Below are 16,901 nucleotides of genomic sequence, written 5' to 3'. Positions count from 1 at the left end.
GCCAACATTCCCAGCATCAAAGCACTGACCACGCTCGACCAGCTCCGTTGGGCGGGCCACGTTGTCGGCATGCCCGACATAAGACTCTCAAAGCAAGCGTTCTACTCAGAACTCCTACACGGCTAGCGAGCCCCAGGTGGGCAGAGGAAACGTTTCAAGGACACCCGCAAAGTCTCCTTGATAAAATGCAACATCCCCACCGGCACCTGGGAGTCCCTGGCCCAAGACCGCCCTAAGTGGAGGAAGAGCATCCGGGAGAGCGCTGAGCACCTCGAGTCTCATCACTGAGAGCATGCAGAAATCGAGCGCAGACAGTGGAAGGAGCGTGCGGCAAACCAGACTCCCCACCCACCCTTTCCTTCAACCACTGTCTGTCCCACCTGTGACAGAGACTGTAATTCCCCTATTGGACTGTTCAGTCACCTGAGAACTCACTTTTAGTGTGGAAGCAAGTCTTCCTCGATTTCACGGGACTGCCTATGATGATGATGGTGGCTCTAGTAAAGAGAAAATACATTCAGGAAAAGAGAGGAAGGCAGGAAATTGGTGAGGAAAGAGACAAAAGGTACAGTGGTCAAATGCAAATGATGGAGCTGTTGGTGGAAGATCGTAAACAAATCTCTGCCAGGAGACGAGGTGAGTCTTTAGTGGAATGTCATCGGTTAAAGTTTTGTGGTGTCATAGACATCAACAGTGTCTCAAATTGTGGCAGAGTTTTTGGGCCCAAATTTCCCCAACCCCTTTTTTTCGGCACACTCTCGCGAGATGCGCCGACTTTGTGCGCTGGAAACGGCGGCGAAAAATGTATTCACGGTTCTGGCCGCTCTGCTGTGTGTCCCGGGTCCTGGTGCGGCGCTCCTTGTGGTGGGGTGGGTGGGGGCGGAGCTACAGCTGTGCCGGCAGCTGCACACGTGCACAGGAGAGCGGTCGCGCATGCGCAGTAGCTCCGTCCCATGATTGGGATGATGATGATGATGATGCCTGCAGAACACGTCCGACCCCTATCCCAGGCCGAATGGCCTGCCTGCACAGGCCGGCCGCTGAGGGCTGCAAGAAACAGATTGGTGCGACTGAGTTTTGATCGGGGCGAGAGAGAGCAGGGGAGAGGTTGGTCGTCTTTGGCTGCAGTCTAGTGGTTTGGACCAAGGATAGCTTGTCGTGTAGTGACGTCGCTTGCCGTGCTGGGCTGGCTTTGCGTTCGTTTGTTTGGGTGGCGGTCTTGTCATGTTAAAGAAGCACATATACAGTGACAGCCATGTGCTTAACCTACATCCCATCCCGTGTATCAATAAATTATCAGCCACATGCAGTTGGGTTGTATTACAAATAATTTATGTGTGAAGCTCTTTGAAGATGTCAGTGGGCAAAAAGGAAAAATGGGCAAAAAGGGAAAAAATTCCTGCCCGAGAAGGGTTGAAAGTCGGTGGGGTGGCAGCCGCGTTCTCCCTCCCCTATCCCAGGCCAAGGGACTCCCGCACGGCCAGCCGTGCTGAGTTTAGTTAAAGGTAGGATTTACTTCAGCTCTTTATTAATTTTAACTATTTACTTCAGTTAGTTTTTATTGAATAGTTATTGCTGCTTGTGCTTTATTTGGTGCTTGGTGGTGCTTGAAATGTTGTTTAGGTGCAGGGTTCCTTCTATTTTTTATTATTTACTGATTGCTTATTACTTTGGTCTTGGTACTTTAGAGGCAGGGTTCCGTTTATTTTATTTGTTAATTAATTGCTTATTACTTTTTGTGCTTTGTTTGATGCTTGGTAGTGCTTGAAATGTACTTGCGCCGATTCCTTAACTGTAAGTAAGGTCTTTCTGTGCGGACAAAAGTGGACACATATGCTGCCCTAAGTTAGTTTAGTACAACTTTTTTCTGGCCAAATTGGCATAAATGGTGTAAGTGGCTGGGAACGCCTCCTTTTGGAAAAAAAAACAGACCTAACAAAAAACCTAACTAACTCACTTACACTGGCGTAAATTAAATGGCCATATTTGCAACTTAAATAGATACACCAGAAAAATCAAGTTACACCAAAAAAAGGTGCAACTCATGGGGAAATGTGGGCCCTTTGTTACTTGTCAGCAAGGCAGTTGCACCCTCCAACATTCACATTATTGCATTGTTTGGTTGGATGGTTTAGGAAATCCTATCCAATCAGCCAAACAATCACACATTTATTGACACATTATGTTATTGGATATGTTGCTGAGATATTCTACCTGCTGGCGGGAAAGGAAATAAATCCTGGCATGCACCCAATGTACCCAACCCCAATCACATTATTATTAACTGTTTATTACTGTTATTACAAGAGGATTTGAGTATAAGAGTAAAGATGTCTTACTGCAATTATATAGGGCCCTGGTGAGATCATACCTGGAGTATTGTGTACAGTTTTGGTCTTCTTACCCAAGGAAGGACTTACCTACCATAGAATGCAACAAAGATTCACCAGACTGATTCCTGGGAAGAGGGATTGTCCTATGAGGAGAGATTGAGTAGACTAGGCCTATATTTGCTAGCGTTTAGAAGAATGAGAGGTGATCTCATTGAAACATACAACATCTTACAGGGCTTGACAGGTTAGATGCAGGGAGGATGTTTTCCCCTGGCTGGGGAGTCTAGAACCAGGGGTCACAATCTCAGAATAAGGGGCTGGCTATTTAGGACTGAGATGAGGAGAAACGTCTTCACTCAGAGGGTGGTGAATCTTTGGAGGCTCAGTCTTTGAGTACATTCAAGTCAGAGATAGAGATTGATAGATTTTGGGATATTAAGGGAATCAAGGGATATTGGGATAGTGCAGGAAAGTGGAGTTGAGGTAGAAGATCAGCCATGATCTTATTGAATGGCGGAGCAGGCTCGAGGGACCGAATGGCCCACTCCTGCTCCTAATTCTTATGCTCTTATTAAACACCTATGAAAGTTCCGTGTAGGGGGAAATTGGGAGGGGAGACACTAAGGCATTAGGACAGGAATTCAAGACATGTATATAAAGCAGATTTTCATGCCAACTCCAAATTTTCTGTTTGATGCATGTACTGCAACTCTCCGAGGAAATGGGAGAACCGACGGGCAAGGATCGGAAACCTGTTTGAGAAAAAAGGATAAACATTTTCTTTGCTTGGACGATGAGTATAGGAATAATAAATACAAGCTCAACAGAGCAGGAGTTTTTAAGGGTGATGGGACGTAACCAACTGTTCAGCTTTTCCAACACGACTTATTCTTCAGCTGCTTTTTCTTGGAGGTCACAACCCTTGTCGTTTGTAGCAGTTAGAGTAAGCGCCACAACTTTGTAATTTTTCCAGTTGTACAGACCTCCCCTAGATCTCAACATGTACAAGCAGCGGAAGACATAACCCTGTTGTGAGATATGCATGCTTGAGGCATTTAGTGTGTGTTTTGTGAAGTGCTTCATCTGTTCGGAGCTGTCAATGATTTATGCCCATAGGAATGAGCTGAAGGTGGCTTAGGTTACTCATAAAAGAGTTTTTAACCACAGTTTTAGTTGGTGGCAATCCACTGTGGCAAAACAAATGAGATCAGACATAGCCAGAGAAGATGTTCTGAGGTGAGGTAGCTACGCATGATGTCAGTGGAAAGAATTAGAGATTGAAACTGCAGCACTTTATAGGAAACAGGTTTTAGAAGGTTCGGCAGTGTGGCATGTACGCAGCTGTTTTCACAAGACCAGCGACAGCAAGATAAATCGCATTAAATAATTCGGGGCTGAGCACTCATAAATTGGTAAAGTTCGACTTATCATAGGTGGTGCCTCGAAATCGAGGAAGACTTGCTTCCACTCCTAAAGTGAGTCCTTTGGTGGCTGAACAGTCCAATATGAGAGCCGCAGACCCTGTCACAGGTGGGACAGATATTTGTCGGGGGAAGGCACTGATTTACCACTACTTCTACATTACTTGCGAAACTCCCATCGGCTCTTGAGGATGTGCTCGACTTCTTCAGCCTTCCAAGTCTCCTCGACTCCGAGGGACTGCCTGTGATGACTTCCTCAGCGCTGGCTAGTGTAAACTTCTCTGCACTGTTAGACCAGGCTATTAGATATATGTATATCTCTATTTTGCATAAATTCCAGATGAAAATTCCAACTGCACATTCCTACACCTACCTGTCAAAGGAGGTCAGGTGACATCTAAAGTATCAGGTGAAGGGGAGCTCACTCCTATTTTTCGATTGAGTCACAAGCTTTCTGCAAAGTGTTCTGAACCGGTTTTTCACCCAGAGAGTTGGAATTCCCTGCCACAGGAAGTTGTTGAGGCCAGTTCGTTGGAGACATTCAAAAGGGAGTTAGATGTGGCCCTTATGGCTAAAGGGATCAGGGGGTATGGAGAGAAAGCAGGAGTGGGATACTGAAGTCGCATGATCAGCCATGCGACTTCAGTACCCCGTGGTGCAGGCTCGAATGGCCTACTCCTGCACCTATTTTCTATGTTTCGCCCTATTACTAAGAAGACAAAATTGCAATATTGTGGAATTAAAACAAAACCGACAATGCTGCAACTGCACAACAGGCTAGTCAACTTCTGACGGAGAAGAGCAGGCGAACGGTGAGACCCTTCGTCGGGATTTGGATTAGGGTTCTCTTTTCTCTCTCCGATTCTGGCTGGTCTAATGTGTATTTCTAGCGTTTGTTTTTGTTTGTGATGTATTTATTTTATGGCCGAGAGTGTACCATTTCTTCATGCCTTCTGAGTAAAGTGGCAAGCATATTCTCGGCTAATGAGCCGCGAAGGTCTCCACAGAATTGACAAAAGAACAACATTTGGCTTTTGCTGTGCCTTGCAATTCGGTGGAATATTTTCTATCGCACAGCAACCAACCACAGGAAAGTCTGCTGAGAGTGTATTGCAAGAGAGATAAAACGGTGAGATACCCTTCTGGTGAAAACAGCTTTGTAACAGTTTGTTTGCCTCGTAGCCAACAACAGAAAAGAGATTTGAAAACAGCTATTTGTTTTTTTTTTAGATAGACAGTTATTGATAAATATTCTGATTGGCTCCTTTACTCTTAACAACAAGTAGTAGTGTTTGGGGCTGGGTGGATCCTACAAAGGTACAACCTAACCCTAAATAAAGGAATTTCATGATATTGAAGGATCATTTCAGGAATGTGGTGGGAAGGTATGAATTGCGAGTGTCGAACCATTTGTATTGTGATTAAAACAAATATAATTAAGTATATTTCTAGATCATCCACAAATCTTGTATTCCACAACTGAGAGGGATTTTTGTAGTTCATTCCCTCCACACTTCCCAGGACCTTTTGTCAATTACGGAAATTCCACAGTTCCATTGCTATGTATCCCCAATTTGCACAACTTTTTTTTGTTCTCAAGTGCTGGGGAATGGAATGCTTTCCTCTACTGTTGATGCGATGTATTTGCTTCATGGGTTCTTTGCTGAAGAATTCATAGCAACACATTGCTATTAAGAACTAGTTAATTATTATTTATTAACAAAGGTTTAACAATCACACTGTACATTACCAGTTCATCCACTAGGCTCACAACTGCATACCTCATCGTGGATGACCTAGACCCAACTGGCTGGGGTTTTATTGAGTCTTGTGAACATCATGTGACTGGCTGAACCACTCACAATTCAACAGCTCTACAACTTTTTTGGTTTGCAACAGCTCTACAAACCTGTCGGCATATTCACAGGTGCATACATTACAGTTGACATCAATCAGTCTAAAGTCAGGTGTAGCAATGCCAGATGCAGACTGAAGCCCCCTGTACTTTGTACCAACAGTAGAGCTCAACTCCCACCTCAAGACCAGTGTGCTACTTGTACCATTTTTCACATCAATCATTCTGAGGCATGCCTGAGAGACATTGCCATTTGGTGCCTAATTACATTGAGTAGTAGGCCCATGCTTACTAGGGATTGTGGTTGAGACTGACCAAACTCGTTTCACATAGGACCTCCTACTGCCAGCAGACAGAGGAGACTTTCAATCCCTCGGTCTGGGCTGGATTTGAGCCCAGGTCCTAGAGTTGCATCGCCAAGTACCTCGTGATCAACATTTCACGGAAACTTTCGGCGACACAAGAACCATTTGCTGATGATAATGGCCCAGAATTTGTGGTGGGAAGCTTCCTGCGGGTGGATGCCTCCGACCACAAAGATTTATACGAAAGTACCTGGTGGTCCCGGAAGTTTGGAGACTTGTGGTCCTGGGCCTCTACGCGAAGGCCTTCGCAGGGGCACACGTATCCCAGGCGTGTATGGATTTCGTATGCATCACTGGGGTCACGTGAGCAGGCCAATCAGAGTAGGGGGATTCCCATTCATATTTGTGAGTTCCGTATATACGGAACCACCATAAATATGAATGGAAATCCCCCCAAAAACACACACTGAAACATGGAATTTAATTAAGTATTTAAAAGAAAAATTTACTTCAAAAAAATGTATATATTTTAAAGGGTCTAAAAATAAACTTACCTTATTTAACAGGATTATAATTTTTAAATTATTTAAAAATGTATTTTTCTGCACTTTAAAAGTCTTCCGCTGATGAAAGCAGGCCTTACACAGGAGTGTCAGCCTAGATTTTCAAAATGATCAATTACATAAATACTAAAAGCAAGTGAACTGTTTAGTGGAAATTTCTACCAAGGTGAAAAAGAAGACAGATTACAGATCACTTCTGGTCCACTTTGAAAATGATAACATTTTCAGTCTGTTTTTGTAGTTTCACTTAATAATGTGCAGCTCCGGCAATTTTGAGCAAATAATTTTTCTTAGGTGTTGTAACAAAGATGCTCTGAGATTCAAAGGGTTCTTTTCTAACATCAGACTTTTTTTCATCTTTAAGTTTTGGATTCATGGTCTAACCGAGAAATTATGTTTCAATTTCAGGAATTTACTTGTTGGACTTGATCTATATTGACTCTGCCTATCCGGCATCAGACAGCATCATGGAGACTGAGCAGAGGTCGAATCAGATGAACAACATTTTGAGGATCATTTCGGATTTACAAGTTTCATTCAGTTGTGGTCTGTATACAATTTTTGTTGAGTTCTTTTTTAAGTATACCTGAATCTTTGAGTCAAATGGTGACTGCAATGTATTTGCATTCTTGGGTTCTTTGCTTAAGAAATCATAGCAACATATTGCTACCAAGTATATAGTTGCTTTGGAGGCAGTTCAGAGAAGGTTCACTAGGTTGATTCCAGGGATGAGGGGGTTGACTTTTGAAGAAAGGTCGAGTAGGTTGGGCCTCTACTCATTGGAATTCAGAAGAATGAGAGGTGATCTTATCGAAACGTATAAGATTATGAGGGGGCTTGACAAGGTAGATGCAGAGAGGATGTTTCCACTGATGGGGGAGACTAGAACTAGAGGGCATGATCTTAGAATAAGGGGCCGTCCATTTAAAACTGAGATGAGGAGAAATTTCTTCTGAGGGTTGTGGAACTGTGGAATTTGCTGCCTCAGAGAGCTGTGGAAGCTGGGACATAGAATAAATTTAAGACAGCAATAGACAGTTTCTTAAACGATAAGGGAATAAGAGGTTATGGAGAGCGGACGGGGAAGTGGAGCTGAGTCCATGATCAGATCAGCCATGATCGTATTAAGTGGCGGAGCAGGCTCGAGGAGCCGTATGGCCTACTCCTGCTCCTTTTTCTTATGTTCTTATGTAACTAGTTGGTTTATTAGCAAAAGGCTCACAACCACCTGCCTCATGGTGGGTCCCCTGAACCCAACTGGCTGGGGTTTTATTCAGTCTTGTGAACATCATGTGACTGGTTAAGCCACTCAACAGCTTTACAACTATTTTAGTTCACAGCAGCTCTACAAATCTGTGAGCATCCTCACAGGTGCATACATTACACTGACAATATAAGCAGTTTTAAAATGCTTAAAATTGCTGACATTATTTACTTGGTTAATTGGATGTCTGGGGTAGATTGATTTTTCCCTGCTGCCTGGGTGGTAATCTGGCAGAGCGCATCACGGGGCCATTATATAATCCGCCTGATTATCAATACCTCATTTTTAAATTGCTGTTTTTCTTGTCCTCTCTGGATTTATATTTTGCATTTGGTTAACATATTATTCAAGTTTTCTTTCAATACGATTCTCCACTCCTGTACTTCCTTGACTTCTCACTGGGTCACGCTACCAGTTAGTTTATTGACGGCGAGCTTCAAAGTGAGCTAAAATACTGGCCGAGGTACATTTTTATTTTAAACGTACAGGGAGCAGTAATAAATTGATGAATGCCGCGACGAGAACTGTATTCGAGTCATGCGTATATTCCACATGCAATAAATCAGTTTGTCATTGTAGTTGTGCCGTCTCACTTAGCGTGCTTTTCAGTCCACCTTCCAGAAATAGACTTGGCAAAACATGCGAGTTTAGAGCAGCCAACACAAGCAGCAAGGGTTCAGTCATGTAACCCACAAGGCCTTGCTATTATTTGAATAGATATTGGGCAGTAAAGGAGCAACGTGGATTGTGGTGGATGTGAGTCCACTTAGAGTGACCATTGATGCCGAATCCAAGAAAATGCCTCGTGCAAGACCTGCAAAGTTAGCTAGAGTGACATTCGGTATAAAGCATAATAATTTAATCTGGCCCCTTTCACACAGCGTTCAAACCACAACAGATCCATACGGACGTTACTGTAATGCCACTTTTAGAGCCAACCGTTAACTTTGTGATAGGTTTTCAATTGAATTCTCCGTTGAATTTATTTCACAGCAGTTTGCGCATTGTAATTTCTGCCTTCTCTCCCAAAGGCATTGACGCAAATTGGAATCCCATATCACAAACATAGAAACGTAGAAACAAAGAAATTGGGCGCAAGAGCAGGCCATTCGGCCCTCGAGCCTGCACCGCCATTCAATAAGATCATGGCTGATCATTCAACCTCAGTACCCCTTTCCTGCTTTCTCTCCATACCCCTTGATCCCTTTGGCTGTAGGGGCCATATCAAACTCCCTTTTGAATATATCTAATGAAATGGCCTCAACAACTCTCTGCGGTAGAGAATTCCACAGGTTAACCACTCTGAGTGAAGAAGTTTCTCCTCATCTCGGTCTTAAATGGCTTACCCCTTATTCTTAGACTGTGACGCCTGGTTCTGGAACTCCCCAGCAACGGGAACATTCTTCCTGCCCCGAACCTGTCCAATCCCGTCAGAATTTTATATGTTTCTATGAGATCCCCTCTCATTCTTCTAAACTCCAGTCGATACAAGCCCAGTCGATCCACTCACTCCTCGTGTCAGTCCTGCCATCCCGGGAATCAATCTGGTGAACCTTTGCTGTACTCCCTCAATAGCAAGAACGTCCTTCCTCAGATTAGGAGACCAAAACTGAACACAATATTCCAGGTGTGGCCTCACCAAGGCTGTGTACAACTGCAGTAAGACCTCCCTGCTCCTATACTCAAATCCTCTAGCTGTGAAGGCCAACATGCCATTTGCTGCCTTCACCGCCTGCTGTACCTGCATGCCAAACTTCAATGACTGATGTACCATGATACCCAGGTCCCATTGCACCTCCCCTTTTCCTAATCTGTCACCATTCAGATAATATTCTGTCTTCCTGTTTTTGCCACCAAAGTGGATAACCTCACATTTATCCACATTATACTGCATCTGCCATGCATTTGCCCACTCACTTAACCTGTCCGAGCCATCCTGCAGCCTCTTAGTATCCTCCTCACGGCTCACACCGTCACCCAGCTCAGTATCATCTGCAAACTTGGAGATATTACACTCAATTCCTTCATCTAAATCATTGATATATATTGTAAATAGATAGGGTCCCAGCACTAAACCCTGCGGCACCCCACTAGTCACTGCCTGCCATTCTGAAAAGTACCCGTTTATCCTGACTCTCTGCTTCCTGTCTGCCAGCCAGTTCTCTATCCATGTCAATACATTACCCGCAATACCATGTGCTTTAATTTTGCACACTAATCTCTTGTGTGGGACCTTGTCAAAAGCCTTTTGAAAGCCCAAATACACCACATCCACTGGTTCTCCCTTGTCCACTCTACAAGTTACATCCTCAAAAAATTCTAGAAGATTTGTCGAGCATGATTTCCCTTTCATACATCCATGCTGACTTGGACCGATCCTGTCACTGCTTTCCAAATGTGCTGCTAATTCATCTTTAATAATTGATTCCAACATTTTCCCCACCACTGATGTCAGGCTAACCAGTCTATAATTTCCTGTTTTCTCTCTCCCTCCTTTTTTAAAAAGTGGTGTTACATTAGCTACCCTCCTGGCCATAGGAACTGATCCAGAGTCAATAGAATGTTGGAAAATGATCACCAATGCATCCACTATTTCTAGGGCCACTTCCTTAGGCTGCATCCCAGAGTACATCAGGCCCCATGGATTTATCGGCCTTCAATCCCATCAATTTCCCTAACACAATTTCCTGACTAATAAGGATTTCCTTCAGTTCCTCCTTTTTGCTAGACTCTCGAACCCCTAGTATTTCCAGGTGGTTATTTGTGTTTTCCTTAGTGAAGACAGAACCAAAGTATTTGTTCAGTTGGTCTGCCATTTCTTTGTTCCCCATTATAAATTTACCTGATTCTGACTGCAAAGGACCTACGTTGATCTTCACTAATCTTTTTCTCTTCACATATCTATGGTCAGTTTTTATGTTCCCTGCAAGCTTCCTCTCATACTCTATTTCCACCCTCCTAATTGACCCTTTGTCCTCCTCTGCTGAATTCTAAATTTATCCCAGTCCTCAGGTTTGGTGCATTTTCCGGCCAATTTTTTTATGCCTCTTCCTTGAATTTAACACTATCCCTAATTTCCCTGGTTAGCCACGATTGAGCTACCTTCCCCGTTTTATTTTTTACTCCAGACAGGGATGGACAATTGTTGAAGTTCATCTATGTGATCTATAAATATCTGCCATTGCCTATCCACTGTCAACCCTTTAAATATCATTTTCCAGTCTATCCTAGCCAATTCACGTCTCATACCATCGAAGTTACCTTCTCTTAAGTTCAGGACCCTAGTCTCTGAATTAACATGATCACTCTCTATCTTAATGAAGAATTCTATCATATTATGGTCACTCTTCTCCAGGGAGCCTCGCACAACAAGATTGCTAATTAGTCCTCTCTCATTACACAACACCCAGTCTAGGATGGCCAGCTCTCTAGTTGGTTCCTCGACATATTGATCTAGAAAGCCATCCCTAATACACTCCAGGAAATCCTCCTCCACCGCATTGCTAACCGCTTGGTTAGCCCAATCTATATGTAGATTAAAATCGCCCATGATAACTGCTGTACCTTTATTGCACGCATCCCTAATTTCTTGTTTGATGCCATCCCCAACCTCACTACTACTGTCTGTACACAATTCCCACTAGTGTTTTCTGCCCTTTGGTATTCCGCAGCTCTACCCATACAGATTCCACATCATCCAAGCTAATGTCCTTTCTTACTATTGCGTTAATTTCCTCTTTAACCAGCAACACTACTCCACCTCCTTTTTCTTTCTGTCTATCCTTCCTGAATATTGAATACCCCTGGATGTTGAGTTCCCAGCCTCGGTCACCCTGGAGCCATGTCTCCGTAATCCCAATTATATCATAATCGTTAATAGCTGCCTGTGCAGTTAATTCGTCCACCTTATTACAAATACTCTTCGCATTGAGGCACAGGGCCTTCAGGCTTGTCTTTTTAACACTCTTTGTCCCTTTTAGAATTTTGCTGTAATGTGGCCCTTTTTGATTTTTGCCTTGGGTTTCTCTGCCCTCCACTTTTACTATTCTCCTTTCTATCTTTTGCTTCTGCCCCCATTTTATTTCACTCTGTGTCCCTGCATAGGTTCCCATCCCCCTGCCAGTTTAACCCCTCCCCAACAGCACTAGCATACACTCCCCCTAGGACATTGGTTCCAGTCCTGCCCAGGTGCAGACCATCCGGTTTGTACTGGTCCCACCTCCCCCAGAACCGGTTCCAATGTCTGAGGAATTTAAATCCCTCCCTCTTGCACCACTCCTCAAGCCATGTATTCATCTTAGCTATCCTGCTATTTCTACTCTGACTAGCACGTGGCACTGGTAGCAATCCTGAGATTACTACCTTTTTGAGGTCCTACTTTTTAAATTTAACTCCTAGCTCCCTAAATTCAGCTTGTAGGAGCTCATCCCACATTTTACCTATATCGTTGGTACCTATATGCACCACGACAACTGGCTGTTCACCCTCCCCCTCCAGAATGCCCTGCAGCCACTCCGAGGCATCCTTGACCCTTGCACCAGGGAGGCAACATACCATCCTGGAGTCTTGGTTGCGACCGCAGAAATGCCTATCTATCCCCCTTACAATAGAATCCTCTATCACTATAGCTCTCCCACGCTCTTTCCCGCCCTCCTGTGCAGCAGAACCACCCACGGTGCCATGAACTTGGCTGCTGCTGCCTTCCCCTGGTGAGCCATCTCCCCCAACAATATCCAAAGCGGTATATCAGTTTTGGAGGGAGATGACTGCGGGGGACTCCTACACTACCTTCCTAATCCTGCTCTGCCTGATGGTCAACCATCCCCTATCTGCCTTTTGTAACCTTTACCTGCGGTGTGACCAACTCACTGAATGTGCTATCCATGACATCCTCAGCATCGCGCATGCTCCAGAGTGAATCCATCCACAGCTTCCAGTGCCGTCATGCGGTCTAACAGGAGCTGCAGCTGGATACACTTCCTGCGCACATAGTCGTCAGGGACACTGGAAACGACCCTGATTTCCCACATGGCACAGGAGGAGCATGACATGGATCTGGGCTCTCCTGCCATGACTTAACCCTTAAAATAACCTAATTTGGCAACAATGCCAAAGGTTTATTACTGACAAGATAAGGGAAAAAGAAAAACTACTCACCAATCACTTACCTCTTGGCTGTGACGTCACACCTCGTTTTCTTTTCCTCCCAGGTCGGGGAGTCCGCACTGGTGGGGAAAACAAGACAAAGCAACACCTCCCGCTCCCTCTTGCCCGAATTCTTCCACTTTCCAAACTCTTACCTAACTCTTACCTTTGCACTCCGAGCAAGTCTGGACCAAGCCCCCTCTTTTTATACTGTTTCTAGCTGACTCACCACTGGCCTGTTTAGGGAACCAGTTTTTACTAGCTGGCCAACTAACTAAGCTAGCTTGCTTGTTTGTCTCTGCTTAAACCTACAAGAATCCTATCTGTTTAATATTTCAGTTTTACTTAAACTTGTAATCTTAATTTACCTTTAGAAGCTACGAGAAATTGTCACTAATAATTTACACCAACCTTGAAATGTTTAAAAGGGATTAACCCTTAAAGTTCTCCCACTTACCAAACTCTTACCTTTGCACTCTGAGCTGCTGCTGCACTCTGTTAGCCGGCAGCCCTCCTTACTGAGGTGGCCATTTCTCATGCGAGTGAGCCTTGACGTGAGTGTGCTTGCAGGCTGATCCATCCTATTCTCATCCCCCCCCCCCCCCCGTCTGTACCAGCACACTTTCTCATTGGGTCAGGACTGGGAACCCGGGCTGATCTTCCACCCCTCTCTTTGCTCCAAGGATACCAAGGCCAATCTTACCTCAGCTGAGACCAGCTAACTGAGCACAAGACTGGGCATTAACCTGGGGCTTCTTGGTTTGTCGGGGTCAGCAGCAGACCAGCTGTTGCCTATATCCACGCAGCAATTGGGAGAGTCAGGAAACAAATTCTAAAATGGATAATGAGAAGAAATGTGGAATTCGATTAAATTTTTTTTTAAATGGATGAAGGGGATGTGTGGTGTCGCACTGTGCTATTCGGACCCGAAGCTTGCACTGCCCTTTTAAACAATAAGTAGTGTTATGATATCAGTTCTCGTTGTTTAAAATAATTGTAGTTTTCATTGGCAGAAAATGTATTGTGAAGGATGTGAGATTTGTGTGCACTTACCCGGTCTGATCACTCAGCCTCGGTCTGATCACTCAGCCTCGGTCTGATCACTCACCGGTCGGTCTGATCGCTCACCGGTCGGACTGATCTCTCACCGGTCGGTCTGATCGCTCACCGGTCGGACTGATCGCTCACCGGTCGGACTGATCGCTCACCGGTCGGTCTGATCGCTCACCGGTCGGTCTGATCGCTCACCCTCGGACTGATCGCTCACCCTCGGTCTGATCGCTCACCGGTCGGTCTGATCGCTCACCGGTCAGTCTGATCGCTCACCCTCGGACTGATCGCTCACCCTCGGACTGATCGCTCACCCTCGGACTGATCGCTCACCCTCGGACTGATCGCTCACCCTCGGACTGATCGCTCACCGGTCAGTCTGATCGCTCACCGGTCAGTCTGATCGCTCACCCTCGGACTGATCTCTCACCGGTCGGTCTGATCGCTCACCCTCGGACTGATCGCTCACCCTCGGACTGATCGCTCACCCTCGGACTGATCGCTCACCCTCGGACTGATCGCTCACCCTCGGACTGATCGCTCACCCTCGGACTGATCGCTCACCCTCGGACTGATCGCTCACCCTCGGACTGATCGCTCACCCTCGGACTGATCGCTCACCCTCGGACTGATCGCTCACCCTCGGACTGATCGCTCACCCTCGGACTGATCGCTCACCCTCGGACTGATCGCTCACCCTCGGACTGATCGCTCACCCTCGGACTGATCGCTCACCCTCGGACTGATCGCTCACCCTCGGACTGATCGCTCACCCTCGGACTGATCGCTCACCCTCGGACTGATCGCTCACCCTCGGACTGATCGCTCACCCTCGGACTGATCGCTCACCCTCGGACTGATCGCTCACCCTCGGACTGATCGCTCACCCTCGGACTGATCGCTCACCCTCGGACTGATCGCTCACCCTCGGACTGATCGCTCACCCTCGGACTGATCGCTCACCCTCGGACTGATCGCTCACCCTCGGACTGATCGCTCACCGGTCGGACTGATCGCTCACCGGTCGGTCTGATCGCTCACCCTCGGACTGATCGCTCACCGGTCGGACTGATCGCTCACCGGTCGGTCTGATCGCTCACCGGTCGGTCTGATCGCTCACCGGTCGGTCTGATCGCTCACCGGTCGGTCTGATCGCTCACCGGTCGGTCTGATCGCTCACCGGTCGGTCTGATCGCTCACCGGTCGGTCTGATCGCTCACCGGTCGGTCTGATCGCTCACCGGTCGGTCTGATCGCTCACCGGTCGGTCTGATCGCTCACCGGTCGGTCTGATCGCTCACCGGTCGGTCTGATCGCTCACCGGTCGGTCTGATCGCTCACCGGTCGGTCTGATCGCTCACCGGTCGGTCTGATCGCTCACCGGTCGGTCTGATCGCTCACCGGTCGGTCTGATCGCTCACCGGTCGGTCTGATCGCTCACCGGTCGGTCTGATCGCTCACCCTCGGACTGATCGCTCACCCTCGGACTGATCGCTCACCCTCGGACTGATCGCTCACCCTCGGACTGATCGCTCACCCTCGGACTGATCGCTCACCCTCGGACTGATCGCTCACCCTCGGACTGATCGCTCACCCTCGGACTGATCGCTCACCCTCGGACTGATCGCTCACCCTCGGACTGATCGCTCACCCTCGGACTGATCGCTCACCCTCGGACTGATCGCTCACCCTCGGACTGATCGCTCACCCTCGGACTGATCGCTCACCCTCGGACTGATCGCTCACCCTCGGACTGATCGCTCACCCTCGGACTGATCGCTCACCCTCGGACTGATCGCTCACCCTCGGACTGATCGCTCACCCTCGGACTGATCGCTCACCCTCGGACTGATCGCTCACCCTCGGACTGATCGCTCACCCTCGGACTGATCGCTCACCCTCGGACTGATCGCTCACCCTCGGACTGATCGCTCACCCTCGGACTGATCGCTCACCCTCGGACTGATCGCTCACCCTCGGACTGATCGCTCACCCTCGGACTGATCGCTCACCCTCGGACTGATCGCTCACCGGTCGGACTGATCGCTCACCGGTCGGTCTGATCGCTCACCCTCGGACTGATCGCTCACCGGTCGGACTGATCGCTCACCGGTCGGTCTGATCGCTCACCGGTCGGTCTGATCGCTCACCGGTCGGTCTGATCGCTCACCGGTCGGTCTGATCGCTCACCGGTCGGTCTGATCGCTCACCGGTCGGTCTGATCGCTCACCGGTCGGTCTGATCGCTCACCGGTCGGTCTGATCGCTCACCGGTCGGTCTGATCGCTCACCGGTCGGTCTGATCGCTCACCGGTCGGTCTGATCGCTCACCGGTCGGTCTGATCGCTCACCGGTCGGTCTGATCGCTCACCGGTCGGTCTGATCGCTCACCGGTCGGTCTGATCGCTCACCGGTCGGTCTGATCGCTCACCGGTCGGTCTGATCGCTCACCGGTCGGTCTGATCGCTCACCGGTCGGTCTGATCGCTCACCGGTCGGTCTGATCGCTCACCCTCGGACTGATCGCTCACCGGTTCGGACTGATCGCTCACCCCCGGACTGATCGCTCACCCCCGGACTGATCGCTCACCCCCGGACTGATCGCTCACCCCCGGACTGATCGCTCACCCCCGGACTGATCGCTCACCCCCGGACTGATCGCTCACCCCCGGACTGATCGCTCACCCCCGGACTGATCGCTCACCCCCGGACTGATCGCTCACCCCCGGACTGATCGCTCACCCCCGGACTGATCGCTCACCCCCGGACTGATCGCTCACCCCCGGACTGATCGCTCACCCCCGGACTGATCGCTCACCCTCGGACTGATCGCTCACCCTCGGACTGATCGCTCACCCTCGGACTGATCGCTCACCCTCGGACTGATCGCTCACCCTCGGACTGATCGCTCACCCTCGGACTGATCGCTCACCCTCGGACTGATCGCTCACCCTCGGACTGATCGCTC

General features: G+C 47.7%; 1 protein-coding gene across 5 annotated transcripts in view; it reads left to right on the top strand.

The window, feature by feature from the left end:
* Positions 1-16,901, top strand: part of LOC139232442 (ras-specific guanine nucleotide-releasing factor RalGPS1-like) — a 1,066,646-nt gene that overhangs the window by 754,350 nt on the left and 295,395 nt on the right. For all 5 annotated transcript variants that reach the window (XM_070862624.1, XM_070862625.1, XM_070862622.1 and 2 more), the window contains one exon: positions 6,886-7,023. In XM_070862624.1, coding sequence (XP_070718725.1) covers positions 6,886-7,023 — 138 coding nt within the window. The remainder of the gene's footprint in view (positions 1-6,885; positions 7,024-16,901) is intronic.

The sequence above is a fragment of the Pristiophorus japonicus genome, chromosome 20 (genome assembly GCF_044704955.1).
Source record: "Pristiophorus japonicus isolate sPriJap1 chromosome 20, sPriJap1.hap1, whole genome shotgun sequence".
In the NCBI taxonomy this organism is placed as follows: Eukaryota; Metazoa; Chordata; class Chondrichthyes; family Pristiophoridae; genus Pristiophorus; species Pristiophorus japonicus.
The sequence above is the reverse complement of the archived record's forward strand: the minus strand, read 5'-3'. Positions and strand labels throughout refer to the sequence as shown.